Source organism: Esox lucius, chromosome 19 (genome assembly GCF_011004845.1).
Source record: "Esox lucius isolate fEsoLuc1 chromosome 19, fEsoLuc1.pri, whole genome shotgun sequence".
In the NCBI taxonomy this organism is placed as follows: domain Eukaryota; kingdom Metazoa; phylum Chordata; class Actinopteri; order Esociformes; family Esocidae; genus Esox; species Esox lucius.
Genome location: NC_047587.1, coordinates 20558558 through 20577533, shown reverse-complemented (window position 1 = coordinate 20577533; position 18976 = coordinate 20558558). Strand labels below are relative to the sequence as shown.

At 41.4% G+C, this 18976-nt stretch overlaps 1 protein-coding gene across 2 annotated transcripts; it reads left to right on the top strand.

Annotated features, from left to right (window-relative positions):
- The first annotated feature begins 22 nt into the window (after positions 1 to 22).
- On the top strand, positions 23 to 18972 carry wash1 (WAS protein family homolog 1). 2 transcript variants are annotated; one of them, XM_029114853.2, is made up of 11 exons: positions 23 to 297; positions 4627 to 4767; positions 10765 to 10876; positions 11007 to 11153; positions 15580 to 15716; positions 16669 to 16804; positions 16947 to 17139; positions 17232 to 17381; positions 17489 to 17644; positions 18053 to 18121; positions 18317 to 18972. In XM_029114853.2, the coding sequence occupies exons 2-11, from the start codon at positions 4628 to 4630 to the stop codon at positions 18463 to 18465; spliced, it is 1389 nt and encodes a 462-aa protein (XP_028970686.1). In that variant the 5' UTR covers positions 23 to 297; position 4627; the 3' UTR covers positions 18466 to 18972. The 2 variants fall into 2 exon arrangements, with proteins under 2 accessions (XP_028970686.1, XP_019895875.2); XM_020040316.3 differs by lacking the exon at positions 23 to 297 and adding an exon at positions 3235 to 3361.
- The last annotated feature ends 4 nt before the right edge of the window (positions 18973 to 18976 follow it).

Genomic DNA, 18976 nt, shown 5'->3' with positions numbered 1-18976 from the left:
AAAAATGTTCTTTTTTAATCCTCGGTTCAGTTTCGGAGAGATGGTCGGGTGAAGAAACAGTTAGGATAGGCTATTCCGTTCAAAACGGAAAAAAGACATAGAGCAGAGAGAACGAGACAGTAAGCGAGACGGAGAAAAAGCGAGATGACGACCGGATATATTAAGGTAAAAACTCCTGTAATGAGAGCATCTACTATCTTCTCTCCCTCGAGGCCACCGATAGGCTACTGCTCTGCTGCTGAGTGCTGCTGCTGATGAGAGGACCAGATCCAGATGCGATCCGAGGGGCTGTGCGAGGCAAGTTGGGTGGGGGCGCGTGGCGTCATCACACATGCATGCGCACTCCCTCGCACATATAGACTAGAGTGTTTTACGTTCCTAAGTTATTTGGCGTATAAACCTTCACATGCACACACACACGCATTGGTGGGCGCAAGCGCACGCACGCCCACTGCCACAGGCACACACACACCCATCTGTAAACTGGTTGTGTGGCTATGTCTGTTTAAATGCAATTATTTGTAGGCCAAGTGGTTCCAATAGGCCACCTGGACAAAGTTGTCAAATATTGAATTAAATTAAGTCGTTCTTACAGTACAGTGCTGTTGCCATTGGTGACCAAGTACTGACTGTTGTCATGGTGACCCCCTACTGACTGCTGAGCCAGTCATGGTCAGATGTAATATGCCATACCACATTGGTACCAGAAATGAGATGTGGAATTTATCCATCTGTGTGAGTTGATATGACATATCACTGGGTCACAGAATAAGTACATGGCAGATTGCCAAGGGAATAGCCATATGTTTGTATGTGTGTGTTTTGGGAAGTTGGGAGCAGGGACAGAAAATCTCATCTCATGCCCTGATGTTATAGCATGAGATGAGATAAAAGATAAAATTAGCACTTCTCAGTGATATAACACACACACAAACCACTTTTTTCTTGGCAATCTGCTTTATATTAATTATTTCTGACCTAATGATAACTCCTGTCAATTCACAGATGGATAGGTTCGACATCAAATATCTGGCACCAATGTGCCGTGGCATGTAGTTGGTTCAATCATGACTTGTATTCTTGCTTCATATCAGTCAAACCTTAATAATTGCACAAAGATGTTTGAACCTTTGGATGCTAAATCACTAATATATCAAGTCAGACACATGTGCTTGCCAGGGACATCACTGGAAATTAATGGATGGGGGGGCTAAGCCTCATTTTGGGGGGTCTGGGCATACTCCCCAAAACATATTTTCATCATGTATTTTTAGAATAACAACGGGTGTAAAATATTTTTGGTCAAGGTTGGCCAAAAAGTACACCTGTCTCATAGTTTGTGTTACACACTGATGTAATATGACTTCAATTCTATCCAAATAAAGAAATTAAAGCCCACTCTGTCCTCATCCATCCAACACCAACAAAAGGCACGAAAACGGCTGTACATAGCCAAATTACTTTTTGTTAACTATAGTTTATAGTAAATTAACATATTCTGTTTCTAAACGATATTTTAGATTCATTCTGAATCATTTCAAAACTGATGTAGTCATTAGCCCATTCATCTCGGAACTTAGTCATTAAAACATCGATCATAATTTAAAAAATAAACATTTAATAACCGGCTCTCCCTTCCTCTGAACAGAATACGTTGCAATACGTTAACTTCAAGTCCAAACAAACATGAATCTGTGAAAGATGCACAGTTTTGCAAGTGTGTTCTGTTGAACCGAAGAACTGAACATAACAAATCTCTATTCCCATATTATCGGCATATCACCCCCCAAAAAAGAGAGACCATTTAAAGTCCTTTGCAGGTGTTTTGAGTTAATTAGCTGATTAGAGTGTGGCACCAGGTGTCTTCAATACTGAACCTTTTTACAATATACTATTTTTCTGAGATGCTGAATTTGGGATTTTCATTAGTTGTCAGTTATAATCATCAAAATTAAAAGAAGAAACACTTGAAATATATCAGTCTGTGTGGAATGAATGTATACATTATACAAGTTTCACTTTTTTAATGGAATTACTGAAATAAATCAACTTTTTGATGATATTCTAATGATATGACCAGCACCTGTACATGACGTCTGGTCTGTCGCGCAAGTCGAATTTCACAAATTGCAACTTGTCTTAACAATTTCCATACATGAGCTCAAAAAATGTTTTACCTCCAGACATTTCTGTAAAAAATGGTGATGGGCTAGCTGAAAGATTATTTTGATTAGCAAAACGTACCGTTGCTTTCCAGTTCATTTACATTTTGAACTTGAGAGGTTTTACTTCTCTGAACACTAGGAACATTAGGGAGACTCTAACTGATATTTACAGAAGAGAGCTTGCTTCAGATGAGCGATTTATATTCAAAGCATCAAACTCAACCGAACATGCTGCCAAATGAACACGATTCTATACAATTTCTATACAATTTGTAAGACGTTTAGATGCGATGGAACAGTTGGCGAAAAAAAGTAATCACTGAGAAAATATATTGACTGATACATTGATTTATTTAGGGGGGGCTAATTCATATTTAGGCCTAGCGACAATCCTGGTGCTTGCCATATTCAATTTAAAAAATGTTGTCTAGAGGGACCAGACAATCCACAGCTGCTTTCTTGTCCCAGTCAGCCACTGTTCAGATATCAGGTCACATTGCCTGGCTACCCAAACAGGACAATCTTGACATATCCCCGCCTATTCCATTATCTTTTCCATAACGAGTCTAGTTCATTCTGAAGGCAATTTCTAGATTGAGAAAACACCTGTATCAGAACATTCTGATTGGTCCCAAAATCTGATTACTTGTTTTGTACAACACTCTTAATTTTGGCATTAAGAACTGCAATGGAAGGAGTCAAGATGGGAGATACAGTATGTAGCAGATAGTGCTGCGTAATATTCCTGAGTCGTCAGGCCACAGAAGCAGGGTCCAGAAATGTTATTTTCATTATGTCTTACATTCATTTATGTACTACATTATGTCATATGTCATATTCATATGTCAGATATTCTCTATCTGGAGTCCAAAAAGAGCAATAAATCACACAAAACAAAAATTTAACATTAACGTAACACAAAACATTATATAGACGATAGGTAAAATGTTCCTTTAACCTCTGAGTAATTGTTTGATTTCATCCATATTTGGTGTATAAAGCCGAAGTACTGTCAGTTTCTCTGGAAAAATAATGCGTTTTCTGTGGGTGCACTATCCCTTTAAGAACCAGAACGCACGGGATTATATGCGGAAGTAGCTAGTCTGACAGGCTGTTGTGTGTTTAACAGAGGATAATAAGCGGTCAGCTGACATATAACTGCATTTGTTTGCACACTACAAGCTGTCAATGGTCAGGTAAGAACAGTGAAACATTAACAACATTATTTTGTGGAGAATAACGAAGCTAGCTGTCTCTATTTGGCTTTAGCAGTTAAACTGTGAGCGTGTCAGTCTGGAAATTTGTGGCCGGTAGAGAATTCGATGTAGCAGTGGATCGGTGCACAATGTTGTAAAGATAATACTCGACTCCAATTACGACAGTAGGTCTATACTCATTTATGAAAAATGCTTCCACATATTCTTGTGATACTAGCAAATGTTGCCACCTAATCTTCTCTTAAAATAGCTTCCAAGGCTGTCACTAACCGTTACAGTAGTCCAAAAGTTAATTAACTATATTAGAGACAGAGCTGAAAGAACCACTGTTTCTTCTTGGACCTAAAGCTAATAGTGCACAAACCTAACCTTTTTATTTTTTACCATGGTCCAATTAACTTCTAATTCAAATTTCTGATGTCTGGTAACTCCGCCGTGGCATGTGGACACGCCCACAAGTGGTAAACACCCGTCACATGACAGTCAGAAGATCAAAAGATCAAAATAACTGCAGACTCACTGATCTTCAAACCTTCTTAAATCATAAATAACGAATCATTTTTTATTGATCAGTGGTTAAGTCACATTTTATTGGTGATGGCTATTCGAGGCTTCATTAGCGTTCTTTTCGCAGCAGGATATTATGCTGGAAGCACTCAGATTTTCTTTATCACAATAAAAGCCATAATTGAAACGTATAAGGCAATATAATCAACAATCTAGTCTGTGAAAAAGAACAGACAAGAATAACATTGGAATGGACATTAAAAATAAAATGTACAGACTAGATTGACTATATACCTAATACAGTTCAAAGATGGCTTTTATTTTGAAAAAGAAAATCTGAGTTAGCGCTGCTAGCATAATATCCTGTTACTAGAAGAACGATAATGAAACCTTGAATGGCCATCACTACATTTTACCCAGGGTATGTTGTTGGTTGGATACACTCGAACATGGCCAATGAGACATTGGCATCCAAGGGCGTCCATGACTTAGACTTTTAGATATGGGCACGCTCTGGTTAAAAACGTTTTTTTTTTTTTTTTTTTACCAATTAAGTGCAAATAAGACCAGCATGACCTACAAAGTTTCGCTCTGAGGTAGTCTGGACACTATATTGCTGTCAGGGAGAAGGTTTATTCTCCCTGACAGCAGAGAATAAATGCCAATGTAGCCCTTTTAAATTGTATTGAGTTCCTTTTCACTCCCTCCATCTGTCTGTCTGTTTGTTGTTACTGTAGAATGAGTATGAAGCAGAGTCTGGAGGGTCAGGTGTACTCTGTGCCTCTGATCCAGTCAGACCTGAGGAGGGAGGAGGCTGTTCACCAGATAGCAGATGCTCTGCACTACCTGGAGACCATCTCTACAGACATATTTACCAGGTACACACATTCTTTGGGAATTATTTGTGGGTTCACAAAAAATGTATTCCCATTAAAAATTCTATTTATCCCTAACGTTAACCTAACACTACCATATCACTAAAAGCCTACCCTAACGACTTGTCTTTGACGTCAAATTGTCTTTGATTATCCATGTGGAGATTTTTGTTCAAGTTAGATAGGTGGAATTGTAGCGAAAACGTGGTGCTCTTGGTGGTGGAGTGAAATGTTTGGGCTTAAAGGAAATGTTAACTATCTAAAACACAACCTATGTGGAATTACCTATATATTCTTGCATTTTCACCTAATGCAATGTTATTTAGTTAAAACCAAATAACAAACATTTAAAAACACTGTATATACGTCCATTGTCTGGCTTTAGATATAAGGTTTATACTGAAAGCATTTTTCTAGGAGGAGAAAGAAGAGAGGCAAAAGTGCCAGTATCCTATGTAGATCTCGGACAAGATACTGCAATTTGCAGTTACCGGTACTTTCAACACACTGCTCACCAGACCTGGAGCTCCTAACCATAATAGTTCGGCCCTTCTACCCCCAGAGGGACAGTGTCTGGACTTTCCCCAACCAAAAGCCCTGGGTTAATGGTTATGTACATGCTAAACTCAGAGCACGATCCTCTGCCTATAGTTCCGGGGACCTGGATGCTTTGAGGAGATCCAGATATGACCTACAAAAGGCCATCAGAGATGCAAAAAGAGATTACAGGGATAAGTTGGAGTCTAACTACCACAGCTCTGACCCCACAGGGATGTGGTGTGGACTGCGACACATCCCGGATAATAAAGGGATATAAAGCAATGATGCCCAGCCTGCAGCCTTGCTCCCAGACGAGCTCAACACCTTCTATGCACGGTTTGTGGCTACCAAAATTATTCCTTCTGTGAGTCTTGCTGAGGATCAGGACGACTGCAGTCTGTCCCTAGCCACGGCTGACGCGAGGAGAGCCTTTCAGAGAGTGAACCCTCGGAAGTCACCAGGGCCAGATGGCATTCCAGGCCGTGTGCTTCGAACGGCTGGCCAGAATCCACACCTGCTCCACCCTTCCTGACACCTTGGACCGCTTTGAATTTGCATACCGCCCCAACAGATCTACGGACGATGCCATCGCCCTGACGGCACACATCGCCCTCTCCCACCTGGAAAAGGGTAGCACATAGGTGAGGATGCTCTTCGTGGACTACAGCCTAGCATTCAACACTATTGTGGCCGCTATGCTCGTTCCTAAGCTCAGGACCCTGGGGCTTAACACTTCCCTCTACAATTGGATCCTGGACTTCCTGATGAACAGACCCCAGGTGGTGAGAACGGGCAACCTAACCTCCTCTGCACTGACCCTGAGCATCGGAACCCCTCAGGGCTGCGTACTCAGTGCCTTCATGTACTCCCTGTTCACGCATGACTGCGTGGCCACACACAGCTCCAACGTCATCCTTAAGTTTGCGGATGACACCACCATCCTGGGTCTCAACTCCAACAACGATGAGACCGCTTACAGAGAGGAGGTAATGGACCTGGCTACATGGTGTGAGGACAACCCCTCTCTCTCAATAACTGCATAACTAAGGAGATGATTGTACACTTAAGGAAGCGGCAGAGGGGGAGTCATGCCCCCATACACCAATGGAGTTCACGTGGAAAAAGTCTGATTTCCTCTGTGTTCATCAAAGATGACCTCACCTGGTCCAGGCAAGCAGACTCAGCGGTTAAAACTGCCCAAAAGCACCTATACTTCCTGAAGAGACTCAAGAAGTTAGGCATGTCTGACAAAACTCTCACCAACTTTTACAGATGCAGCATTGAGAGCATCCTTTCAGGCTGCACTACTGTCTGGTATGGCAGCTGCTCCACTGCTAATAGCAAGGCCCTCCAGAGGGTGGTAAAGTCTGCAGAGCGCATCAACGGCTGCCATTTTCCCTCCGTGCAAGGCATTGACAATACAGAATGCCTTAGGAAAACATTGAACATCATAAAAGACTACAGCCACCCAGGCTATGGTTTGATCAAACTGTTGCCGCCTGGTAGACACTACCAGAGCATCAGGGCACGCACTTCCAGGCTTCTCTACCAGCAACATTAATCTATGATCATATTGATCACATGAACATTTCAAATGCTCTGGTCACTTTCTATGTACATTAGCATATTATAATGTACCCAATAATAGGCACTATTACACTTACAAGCACAACTGTATAATAAATGTAAGTTTGCATATCCTGGCAGAAATTGTGAAATATTGGCATTGATTTTGAAAATATGACTGATCATGCAAAAAAACTGGATAGTGATCATATGAAGCCATTTATTATCACATAGTTGTTTGGCAACTCATATTGGTAACCGAAATCACCCAAATGGCCCCAATCGAAAGTGTACATACCCTTGAATGTTTGGCCTTGTTACAGAGACACAAGGTGACACACACAGGTGAAAATGGCAATTAAAGGTGAATTTCCCACTCTGGCTTTTTAAATAGCAATTAATGTATGTGTATAAATAGACAATGAGTTTGTTAGCTCTCATGTGGATGCACTGAGCAGGCTAGATACTGAGCCATGGGGAGCAGAAAAGAACTGTCAAAAGACCTGCGTAACAAGGTAATGGAACTTTATAAAGATGCAAATGCCAGTCAGTACTGTTCAATCACTTATTTATTGGGGATCTCTTGATACCAAGCCAAGGTCAGGTACACTAAGAAAGATTTCAGCCAAAACTGCCAGAATAATTGTTCGGGATACAAAGAAAAACCCACAGGTAACCTCAGGAGAAATACAGGGTGCTCTGGAAAAAGACAGTGTGGTTGTTTCAAGGAGCACAATACGACGATCCTTGAACAAAAATGAGCTGCATGGTCGGGTTGCTAGATAGAAGCCTTTTCTGCACCAATGCCACAAAAAATCTGGTTACAATATGCCCGACAACATCTTGACACGCCTCACAGCTTCTGGCAAACTAATTTGGAGTGATGAGACCAAAATGGAGATTTATGGTCACAACCATAAGTTCTATGTTTGGAGAGGTGTCAACAAGATCTATAGTGAACAGCATACCATCCTCACTGTGAAGCTTTCCAGCACGACGATGACCCTGAGCACAAGGCCAAGTTGACCCTCCAGTGGTTACAACAGAAACAGGTGAAAGTTCTGGAGTGGCCATCACAGTCTCCTGACCTTATATCATCGAGGCACTCTGGGGAGATCTCCAACATCCGGTTCATGCAAGACGACCAAAGACTTTGCATGACCTGGAGGCATTTTGCCAAGACCAGTGGGCATTGGGCAGCTATACCACCTGCAAGAATTCAGGGCCTCATAGACAACTATTACAAAAGACTGCACGCTGTCTTTGATGCTAAATGGGGCAATACGCCGTATTAAGAATTAAGGGTATGCAGTCAGTTCATGTTTTTTCTTTGTTGCCATGTTTTATTTTATGATTGTGCCATTCTGTTATGACCTACGGTTGAATGTGAATCCCATAAGAAAGAAAATATGTGTTTTACATATATTACCAATTCTCCACGGGTATGCATACTTTTGAGCACAACTGTATGTAATATGTCCATATTCCCCATTTCTACACTCTTTGGAATTGCTGCTAGTTTTCACTGTTATGTATATTTTTTGCTTTAAATCTTTCTCAATGCTTACTGTGTAAATGTTGTGTGCCATGCCACAATAATTTCACTGTTCAGAATGACTTCTGTTATTTGGTGCATTTGACAAATAAAATACTTTGACTTTTATAATTTTGTATAGAAATTAGTTTTGTTTTAGGTCTCACATTTCCTGTCGTGCGTGTGTATGTGTGTATAAAAGACAAATGCAAATTATACAGCAATCATCGATGTGTATATATAATACAGCTCAAATAAAATGTTTATTTTTTAAAATATTTTTCTCAGGTGGCCTAAGACTTTTTTAAACAGTAAGTGTTCATTTGTAAAAACAAATATATAGTAATTATATAACATTGAATTAAACACAAAAAAACATTACCACATAAAGTAAGAAAGACATCTTGTTAAAGCAGAATGCATAAATGAACTCCGAATGTACAACATTTTTAATCTGGTATATTTGCCAGGTCTACACCTGTACTCTGATGTTCATAACCAGAAGGCTTTTACCCATGCTTTATCCCAATTAGTGAACTAAGCAAGGTAGCAAGTTTATTTATATTGTACAATTCATACATAGAAGTAATTCAATGTGCTTTACAAAGAATTAGAAAACGCAAATAGAATAAAAATGAAATAAAAGCATAACTGGTAGATTCTATGAGGAAACTATAAAAGTGTGATTACGTTTGAGTGCTCAGTCATAGGCATGTGTAAAGAGAAGTGTTTATAACTTAGATATAAAAATTCATACGTTTGGGGCATGTCTAAGATCTTCAGCTTCTCCATGTTTAGTTTGGACTCTGGGCTTTACTAGCTGACCTGATTTCATGGATCTAAGAGTCCTGCTCGGTTTATAATCTTCAAACATATCACAAATGTATTCAGGCCCTAAACCATTCAGTGATTTATAGACTAAAACCACAACTAAGAATACTTTTGTAATGTAAATACTTTTTGTACTATATAACAATATCTAATATCATCTTGATCAATACATCTATTACCTAACTCAATTTCAATTTACTGAATGATACATAAGAGCCACTGTTTTATGTCATGGGTCACAAATGTGACCCAAAATACACTACCTTTCAAATGTTTGGGGTCACTTAGAAATATCCTTGTTTTCTATGAAAACATAGATTAAATTAGTTTGAATGGGAAATATTGCAAAATGAATAGGAAATATAGTAATTGACAAGGTTAGAAGTCGGATTGGCTTGATGGCCACTTGCTACTTACCATATGTTCAAGCTGGTCCTACAACAGTTCAATAGGCTTGAGATCCAGTGACTGTGCAGGCCACTCCATTATAGACAGAATTCCAGCACACTGCTTCTTCCATAGTTTGGAGCTCTGCTTTGGGTCATTGTCCTGTTGTAGGAGGAAATGGGCTCCAATCAAGTGGCGTCCACAGGGTATGGCAAGGTTTTGCAAAATGGAGTGATAGTGTTGCTTCTTCAAGAACCCTTTAACCCTGTAAAAATCTCCCATTTTACCACCACCAAAATACCTCCAGACCATCACAATGCCGTGCTTGACAGACGGCCTGTGACAGATACCTGTGTAGATGTTCCATTCCGTATGTAGATTCCTGTGTAGATGTTCCATTCCGTATGTTGATACCTGTGTAGATGTTCCATTCCGTATGTAGATTCCTGTGTAGATGTTCCATTCCGTATGTAGATTCCTGTGTAGATGTTCCATTCCGTATGTAGATTCCTGTGTAGATGTTCCATTCCGTATGTAGATTCCTGTGTAGATGTTCCATTCCGTATGTAGATTCCTGTGTAGATGTTCCATTCCGTATGTAGATTCCTGTGTAGATGTTCCATTCCGTATGTTGATTCCTGTGTAGATGTTCCATTCCGTATGTTGATACCTGTGTAGATGTTCCATTCCGTATGTTGATACCTGTGTAGATGTTCCATTCCGTATGTAGATTCCTGTGTAGATGTTCCATTCCGTATGTAGATTCATGTGTAGATGTTCCATAAAAAATCTGCCGTTTCCAGCTACAATAGTCATTTACAACAACATTAACAATGTCTACGCTGTATTTCTGATGTATTTCTCAATTTTATTTTAATGGACAAAAACGTATTTTCTTTTGAAAACAAGAAAATGTCTAACCTTTCCAATGGTTATCGAGTGTATTATCGAGTGGTTGAAATCTTACTGGACACTTCAATAATGCATAATATACAACTTCTTTTAAGAACAACTTGAACTTCTTAAGAGCCTGCAAAGTGCTTCTGAGACAGATGATCACTGTTCTGACTGATGTGATGTGATACAGAATACCATCAGCGGAACACATACTACATCTGTCTTTTTCCTGGTGTGTGTTGTAGGGTGTCTGAGAGCGTGGAGCGGAACCGCTGCCAGCTGCAGAGTGTGACAGACCGGATCAGGCTAGCCCAGGCTCGTGTCGACAAGATCAAAGGCAGCAAGAAGGCCACCAAGGTAACACATGCTTCGCACATACCTAGTTATAACACATGTCCCCCTTCTACACGCTGTCCCTTGTACATGCAGATCTCTGTAGTAATACTCAACACGGCTATCGGATTTTGATGTGTGTATATCCGTGTAGGTGTTTTCCAGTGCTAAATATCCAGCTCCAGAGCGTCTCCAGGATTACTCGTCCATCTTCAGTGGAGCCACAGACCCTGCCTCCCAGACGCGTCCCCGGTATCGCATACAGGCTAAACTACGGCCATTTGATGACAAGGCCCTGCAGGTAACGCACAAGTAACATTAGGAAAATAATTACAAAGGCACTATCATATTTCAGGGTTAACTGGACCTAGGAAACAGAAAGAACTGCTTCCTCAGCACCACTAAGTGGCCTACTACAGACAATATATGTGTATAGACCAAATGCACACAGCCTTATAGAGTTATAGGCCAGCTTTTTAAATGCATGTAATATGATTAGGCCTTTTGACTTTCATCCATGCTTTGTAGTAGGGCTGTGCAGTTGATGGAATTCACATGGAAATTGCAGTGTTGACATGTGCAATATTCATATTGCAAGAGCATGCAATATTTTCAACACCGCTCCACTATGCAATGCCCACTTTATAGTTTGGTACAATATCTTTGCACAGTTCCTCCTTGTCGCTATTAGATCCTCTAGACGTTTGCATGCTGTTTTGTTAGGACTAATTGTAGAAGTCAACCAAGTCCTCAAAACAAGAACAATGCAGCCTGTTACTTTGCTTTTTAATAGGTCATTATATTTGTACTATAAACCATTAAACTCTTTTAATCTAAATCATACCAAGTTGCAATTGCAATATACTGTAGGTTAATCACTGTTTGAATATAATTGTACACTGACGTTTATTTTTGGCTGTTTACCTAAATATATTCAAGTTACAGTTAAATTACGAATATGGGCTTAAGGTGCAATCACTCACCTTTAATTTGAGGGAATTCACATCCAAGTTGGAGTAAGGGTTTAGGAATTACAGCTCTTTAATATGAAGCCCCCTCTTTTTCAAGGGACCAAAAGTTAATTGGACAGTTGACTCAAAAGCTGTTTCATGGACAGTTGTGGGCTATTCCTTTGTTAATTCTTCATCAATTAAGCAGGTAAAAGGTCTGGAGTTGATTCCAGGTGTGGCATTCACATTTGGAAGCTGTTGCTGTTATCCCACAACATGTGGTCAAAGGAGCTCCCAACGCAATTGAAACAGGCCATTCTTAGGCTGCAAAACAATTATCCATCAGAGAGATAGCAGGAACAGCAGGAGTGGCCAAATCAACAGTTTGGTACATTCTGAGAAAAAAAGAACACACTGGTGAGCTCTGCAACACAAAAAGGCCTGGATGTCCACGGAAGACAACAGTGGTGGATGATCGTAGGATCCTTTACATGGTAAAGAAAAACCCCTTCACAACATCCAGCCAAGTGAAGAACACTCACCAGGAGGTAGGCTTATCATTACCCAAGTCTAGCATAAAGAGACGATTTCACAATTGCAAATACAGAGGGTTCACCACAAGGTGCAAACGAATCATAAGCCTCAAGAATAGAAAGGCCAGAATTGACTTTGCCAAAAAACATCTAAAAAAGACAGCCCAGCTCTGGAACAGCATTCTTTGGACAGATGAAACTAATGTTAACCTGTACCAGAATGATGGAACGAAAAAAAGTGTGGAGAAGGCTTGGAACGGCTCATGATCCGAAGCATACCACATCATCTGTAAAACACAGTGGAGACGTGTGATGACATGGGCATGTATGGCTTCCAGTGGCACTGGGTCACTAGTGTTTATTGATGATGTGACAGAAGACAGAAGCAGCCGGATGAATTCTGAAGTGTATAGGGATATATTGTCCACTCAGATTCAGCCAAATTCAGCGAAGTTGATTGGACGGCACTTCACTTAACAGATGGACAGTGACCTAAAATAGACAGTGAGATGATTGTGTTTTATGATTGTGTTAATTTGTCCAATAACATTTGAGCCCTTGAAATAAGGAGACTGTGTATGAAAATGTTTGCAATTCCTAAATGTTTCATATAATGTTTTTGTTCAACCCCTCGATTTAAAGCTGAAAGTCTGCACTTCAATTGCATCTTGGTTGTTTCATTTCGAGTCCATTGTGGTGGTGCACAGAGACAAAATTAATGGAAAAAATGTCTGTGTCCAAATATTTCCAGACCTGACTGTATATTGTGCAGCCCTTCTTTATGAAGCTCAGGTTGTATCAGTCATCCACACAGCTGAATAAACCCTGCTGTTCCAGCTGCATATACAGACCCGAATGCGGATGTGATGGGCTCTGACCTAGCTAGGAAACACCTACTGGGCTCTGCCTGACCGACCTGAGGACAGACATGTTCTGACCTGGGGATAAGACATGAAAAGCCCTGACTAAAACTACCCACAGGAACCTACTGTCTACACTTACATAATAGAGTGTGTGTGTGTGTGTGTGTGTGTGTGTGTGTGCGTGTGTTTTGCACCTTAGCTCAGCAGTGTTGTACATTATTAATGGTGAACACTACGAAGTTCTCTAACACTGCCGGAACTGAAATTGAGCAGGAACCGGAGTATTTTGTGCTGTGTGCGAGAGAGAAAGATTGAGGTCATACTTGCATATCTTAGCAAAAATATAAAGTTAGGACAGCTGATCCGTCTTAAAATCTGCATCAGTAAAAGTTGCTGAAGTTGTTCAATGGATACAATGCCACATTTAGCTGCTCCCATAAGATAACCTGCCACACATAGCTCTACTCTGAAAAGCTAAACTGATTACCTCTGTGGACAAATCCCAAATCCACCAATAAAATATATTAGGCTTTATCTCCTCCAACCAATTTAATTGGTTATGTAAATCTAATAAAATATGTACATTTGGCTAGAAGCAAAATTATTCCAAACAACCAATTTGCAAATGTAATTTTGTTTCTGTTTGTCTGTAGAAAGTGCCATTATTAATGTTGTAGGCTTCCCAATACAACTAGCTACAGCATTCGACAACACAAGTTTACCATATGACAAACCCACACGTTTTGGTTTGTGTTATTCTCATCCGGGTGTTTATACTGAGTAAAGGTGTATTTGCTGTTTTGTACCAAGGTGGATGACCAAGCAAGTAGGACACTTACTGTAGAGAGGATACCAAGAGGCTAATGGCAACTTTGACAGAGTTGCTGGTTTTCATGACAAAGTAAAAATGTGACAATAATATCTCAATCACTCCACACATTTGAGAAAGAAAAACATTACTGAAAAAAGCCCCCTTCAAATACTGCAGAAAATATGCACTTCTGTGGATGGAAGAGGAACTAGAGTGACCTGTAGAACATTTTCTGGGTACAATGGGAGCAGAATGTCTAACGTTTGATCATGTAAACAAACGCTCCTCAATTACATCCTGTCCAGATGCAACTGAGACAGCCACTTCAGAACAGAATCAAAGAGAAGCTGACCAGCCTACAACGCTAAATGCAGTGTTCCCTCAAATAGCAAGCTAGTTACTTTGGTAAAATAATTTGATCCTAATTACCAAGTTTTAATGAAGCAAGAGGTGCCTTGTTCTGCCCTGAGTCAGAGCAGTATCTATCCACACAGCAGCTGCACACTGAGCTGACCCACAAAAATGTTCCAACACAACTGGTGCTTGAGTGCACAAGACACATGGGGGAAGATGTGGTGAGACATGATTGGTGGGGCTAGGCCGATTAAGCCACTGTGATTTAGGACAGTGGTTCACAACAGGGGGGGGCACCGTAGGGGTACCGTAGGCTTATTGATAGAATCTCGATAGGAACGCATTATTTCCACTTCAATGTACTACTCCTAGTGAAAGAGTATTGGAAATCAAGGACACAAATACAACGCGCCAGCTTGGCTGTGCCCCAAAAGACAACATGGTTAGAAATCAGCCTGGGGGAAATAATGCATTTACCCGGATAATAAAGTTGAAATCTCAGGACCCTTTAATAAGGCTAGACTTACCAAATATTTCTATAAAAGGTTCTATGTACGTTACAAGACAGTATGTAGCAAAAATCCTAAAGAGTTGGACAAAAAGATACAACTAGACCAAACACTGTTCCATTGGCCTATTTGTTTAAATATATTGGATATCAGCAATACTTTCACATTCACAATTTTAAGAATTTGGTCAACGTGTGTAACTGTTGTTGCGTAGTTCCAGCAATTTGGGATGGGAGAACTGAGAACCTATTCTATCACATGCAATATTTATGTGACTTCTTTTCGTTCATGGTTTATATTACACAAGGATAGCCCCTGTATGTCCCGTAAGCTTCCCTGACTCGTATGTATTATTAAGGCAACCTCGTGCTACTGGAAAAGGATGAATCTGAGAGAAAAATAACCCATGAGAGGCATTGAGCCAGAGGTATTTATTGGATTGAAGGTCTTTCGATCAGTCTTTGATTTGCCTGCAAGGCTGCCTTTATTTGAAAGCTGCTGGCCGTCTTATGAGAAACTAGTAAGTCTCTTGGTTAAAAGGTAATGATGGTGATCTACTTGTTCTTCATTAAAAGTTTGGAAAGCAAAACTTCTGGCTGTTCATGTCTGGTGGCCATTTGTGTTGACTGGAGAAAAGGAGGCTCTTACCAGCCTGATCTGAGCTGTGCTTTCCTGTCCTCCCACTTCCTGTCCCGTTCCCCCTCCAGGAGAAGTCCTGTTATTACCCTGTGTGTGTGAGGAGTAAGAAGCATTCAGAAGATGAGACCGAGGAGGGGCTGGGAGGTCTGCCTCGAAACATCTCCTCAGTCAGCTCCCTGCTGCTGTTTAATACTACGGAGAACCTGTTAGTACACATGTTTATTTTGCTCAGTTTGTGACAACTTTCTGTGGAAAAAATGTATTACATTGAAAAATCCTATGTTCCCTTATTCGAAACCTAACCCATAACCTTAACCCTAATTCAAACCTACATCTAACCCATAACCTTAAGCCTAATTCAAACCTACATCTAACCCATAACCTTAAGCCTAATTCAAACCTACATCTAATCCATAACCTTAACCCTAATTCAAACCTACATCTAACCCATGACCTTAACCCTAATTCAAACCTACATCTAACCCATGACCTTAACCCTAATTCAAACCTACATCTAACCCATAACCTTAACCCTAATTCAAACCTACATCTAACCCATAACCTTAACCCTAATTCAAACCTACATCTAACCCATAACCTTAACCCTAATTCAAACCTACATCTAATCCATAACCTTAACCCTAATTCAAACCTACATCTAATCCATGACCTTAACCCTAATTCAAACCTACATCTAACCCATGACCTTAACCCTAATTCAAACCTACATCTAATCCATGACCTTAACCCTAATTCAAACCTACATCTAACCCATAACCTTAACCCTAATTCAAACCTACATCTAATCCATGACCTTAACCCTAATTCAAACCTACATCTAACCCATAACCTTAACCCTAATTCAAACCTACATCTAACCCATAACCTTAACCCTAATTCAAACCTACATCTAATCCATAACCTTAACCCTAATTCAAACCTACATCTAACCCATAACCTTAACCCTAATTCAAACCTACATCTAGCCCTAACCTTAATCCTAATTCAAATCTACCTTAATCCTAATCCAAGGCTTAAGATATATTTTTTAAATGTTACCATACTTGTTGTTAGGGTTAGGTTCTACAATACTTGTCTGATCATTACAAGTATGGCAATATACACACAATCTTCTCAAACTGGTTGTGTTTGTTTAGATATAAGAAGTATGTGTTTCTCGACCCCCTGGCTGGGGCAGTGACTAAAACACACAACACCCTAGAGACCGAGAAGGAAGAGAAACCATTTGATGCGCCGCTATCCATCACCAAAAGAGAACAGCTGGAGAGACAGGTAGGCACACAGTTGTATTTCCAAACCCTGGAATTAACCAGAGATCTGTGGTATTGCTCTAATTGGATGACATGTTTTTAAGGGCTTTGCTAACTGGTTTAGGCGTCACCGTGACATTGTGTCTTACCCGCTTCCCCTACAGACAGCAGAGAGTTACTTCTATGTTCCAGATCTGGGTCAGGTCCCAGAGATTGATGTCCCCTCTTACCTCCCAGACCTGCCAGGCATCGCGGACGACCTGTCCTACAGCCAAGACCTGGGGCCCGGCATCGCTCCCTCTGGGCCCACACACTCCTTCCCTGACCTCCCCTCCTTTCCTGGGGAAGACCTGCCTGGTAAACTCTGATTTATTCTCCACAGTGTCTGTGGAAATCCCTTCATGTCAGCTGAGGGGAATTTTTTTAATTGATATGTGTTTTTGTTACAGGTTCTCAGTTCCAAGTTGCAGTCCCGCCTCCCCCACCACCTCCTCCGCCTCCCCCGCCGGAGCCCACGCACACCATGGCCCCTCCCCCTCCCCCGCCTCCTCCCCCACCACCTCCACCTGCAGAGAGCCCTGCAGACCTCAGCCGCACAGGTACCACAAACACATACACACAGAAAAACGCACACACTGAAACGCCACACTGGCAGACAAACGCACACACAAACACGCAAACAGTCACGGTCTGTGTTCATCTCCAGCTCCAGTATCAGGTGCACCTAGCGAGGTGTTTGAATCAGACAGCCGGGCCAGTTTGCTAGAATCAATCCGGAATGCTGGAGGCATTGGCAAGGCCAAACTACGTAACGTCAAAGAACGCAAGATGGAGAAGAAGAAACAGAAGGAGCAGGAACAAGGTAAGAGAAGAAAGGAAGGAGAGGTGGTGTGGGAGTTTCATCTTACAGACTCAAAACCACTTATGTAACTAGTTATAGAGGAGAGAAGTTTATTAACCTTTAGATGGTATAAACATTACCTTCATTAAAGCACTGATTTAAGCATCGTTTTTATCTGTAAGACATTTCGCTTGTGTTTGAGAGACCTTTGAGTCAACAGACATCAGTGCTGGTTCAGTTGAAATGGGGCCACTCTAGCATTTAACAGCTGGGTTCATCTGAGCAGGACATAAACTACTACTCCAGTATTTATGTAATGTCTAGCTACAGTAGATGTAACCACTCTGGTCTCCCTCCACTGTGCCAGCACGGACAAAGACGTGTTGTGCGTCTGCTTCACTGCTTTCTCCTTGTTCTCCATCCCTCCAGTGGTAGCAGCGGCCAGTGGAGGAGACTTCATGTCAGATCTGTTCAATAAACTGGCCATGCGAAGGAAAGGTGAGCACACCTGTCTGGTCTTACCCCCCCCCCCCCCCCGCCAACCCCTTCCTCCTCCCTGGGTTCCTCCTCCCTGGGTTCCTCCTCCCTGGGTTCCTCCTCCCTGGGTTCCTCCTCCCTGGGTTCCTGTCCAGAAGGCTTGGATAATGGTTCAGTGTTTCTGGGCTTGGTGACAGCAGGCTGTGTGTTTTCCAGGTATCTCTGGTAAGGGGCCTGGAGGTGGGGACTCTGGGGAGGGCCCAGCCGGTTCTGGCAGTGCATTCGCTCGGATGTCTGACGTAATCCCACCTCTTCCCGCTCCTCATCAGCCAACTGCGGAAGAAGAGGATGACTGGGAGGCCTAACCACTGACACTTCCCAATTGGAACTCTAAGCACATTTAGCTCTAAGCCAATCAGAGAACAGAACACTGAGGAATGAAACCAACCCCTGTTGAGGACAGGTTCTGCTGGGCTATCATTGGGCTTCTTTGAGGTGACATACTGTTGTGGCATTTCTGGTCGCAGAGCGACTTCAATAAACAGCAGGATGTTATGACTGTGTAACAAAAATGTGGTCACTAGTTTCCACCACACCTCCAGTATCTGCCCTTTGACCCAGATGGGTCATATAATACAGGGAGTATATATAGTACAGGGCCTTTTAGAGTGCAGATTAACATCAAATCAGGTAGTAATCCCTCTGATGACCAGACAGGACAGACAACTACAGAAGTCAGGCCATATCTTCTGAACATGAAGACGTTTAATATTTAATAACCCATTGACTAACACTACACTGAGGCAGTGGAACACTTCTATCGGAATGTAACTAACATCATTCAGTAAAAAAATAAATTACAGTGGAGAGTTCACA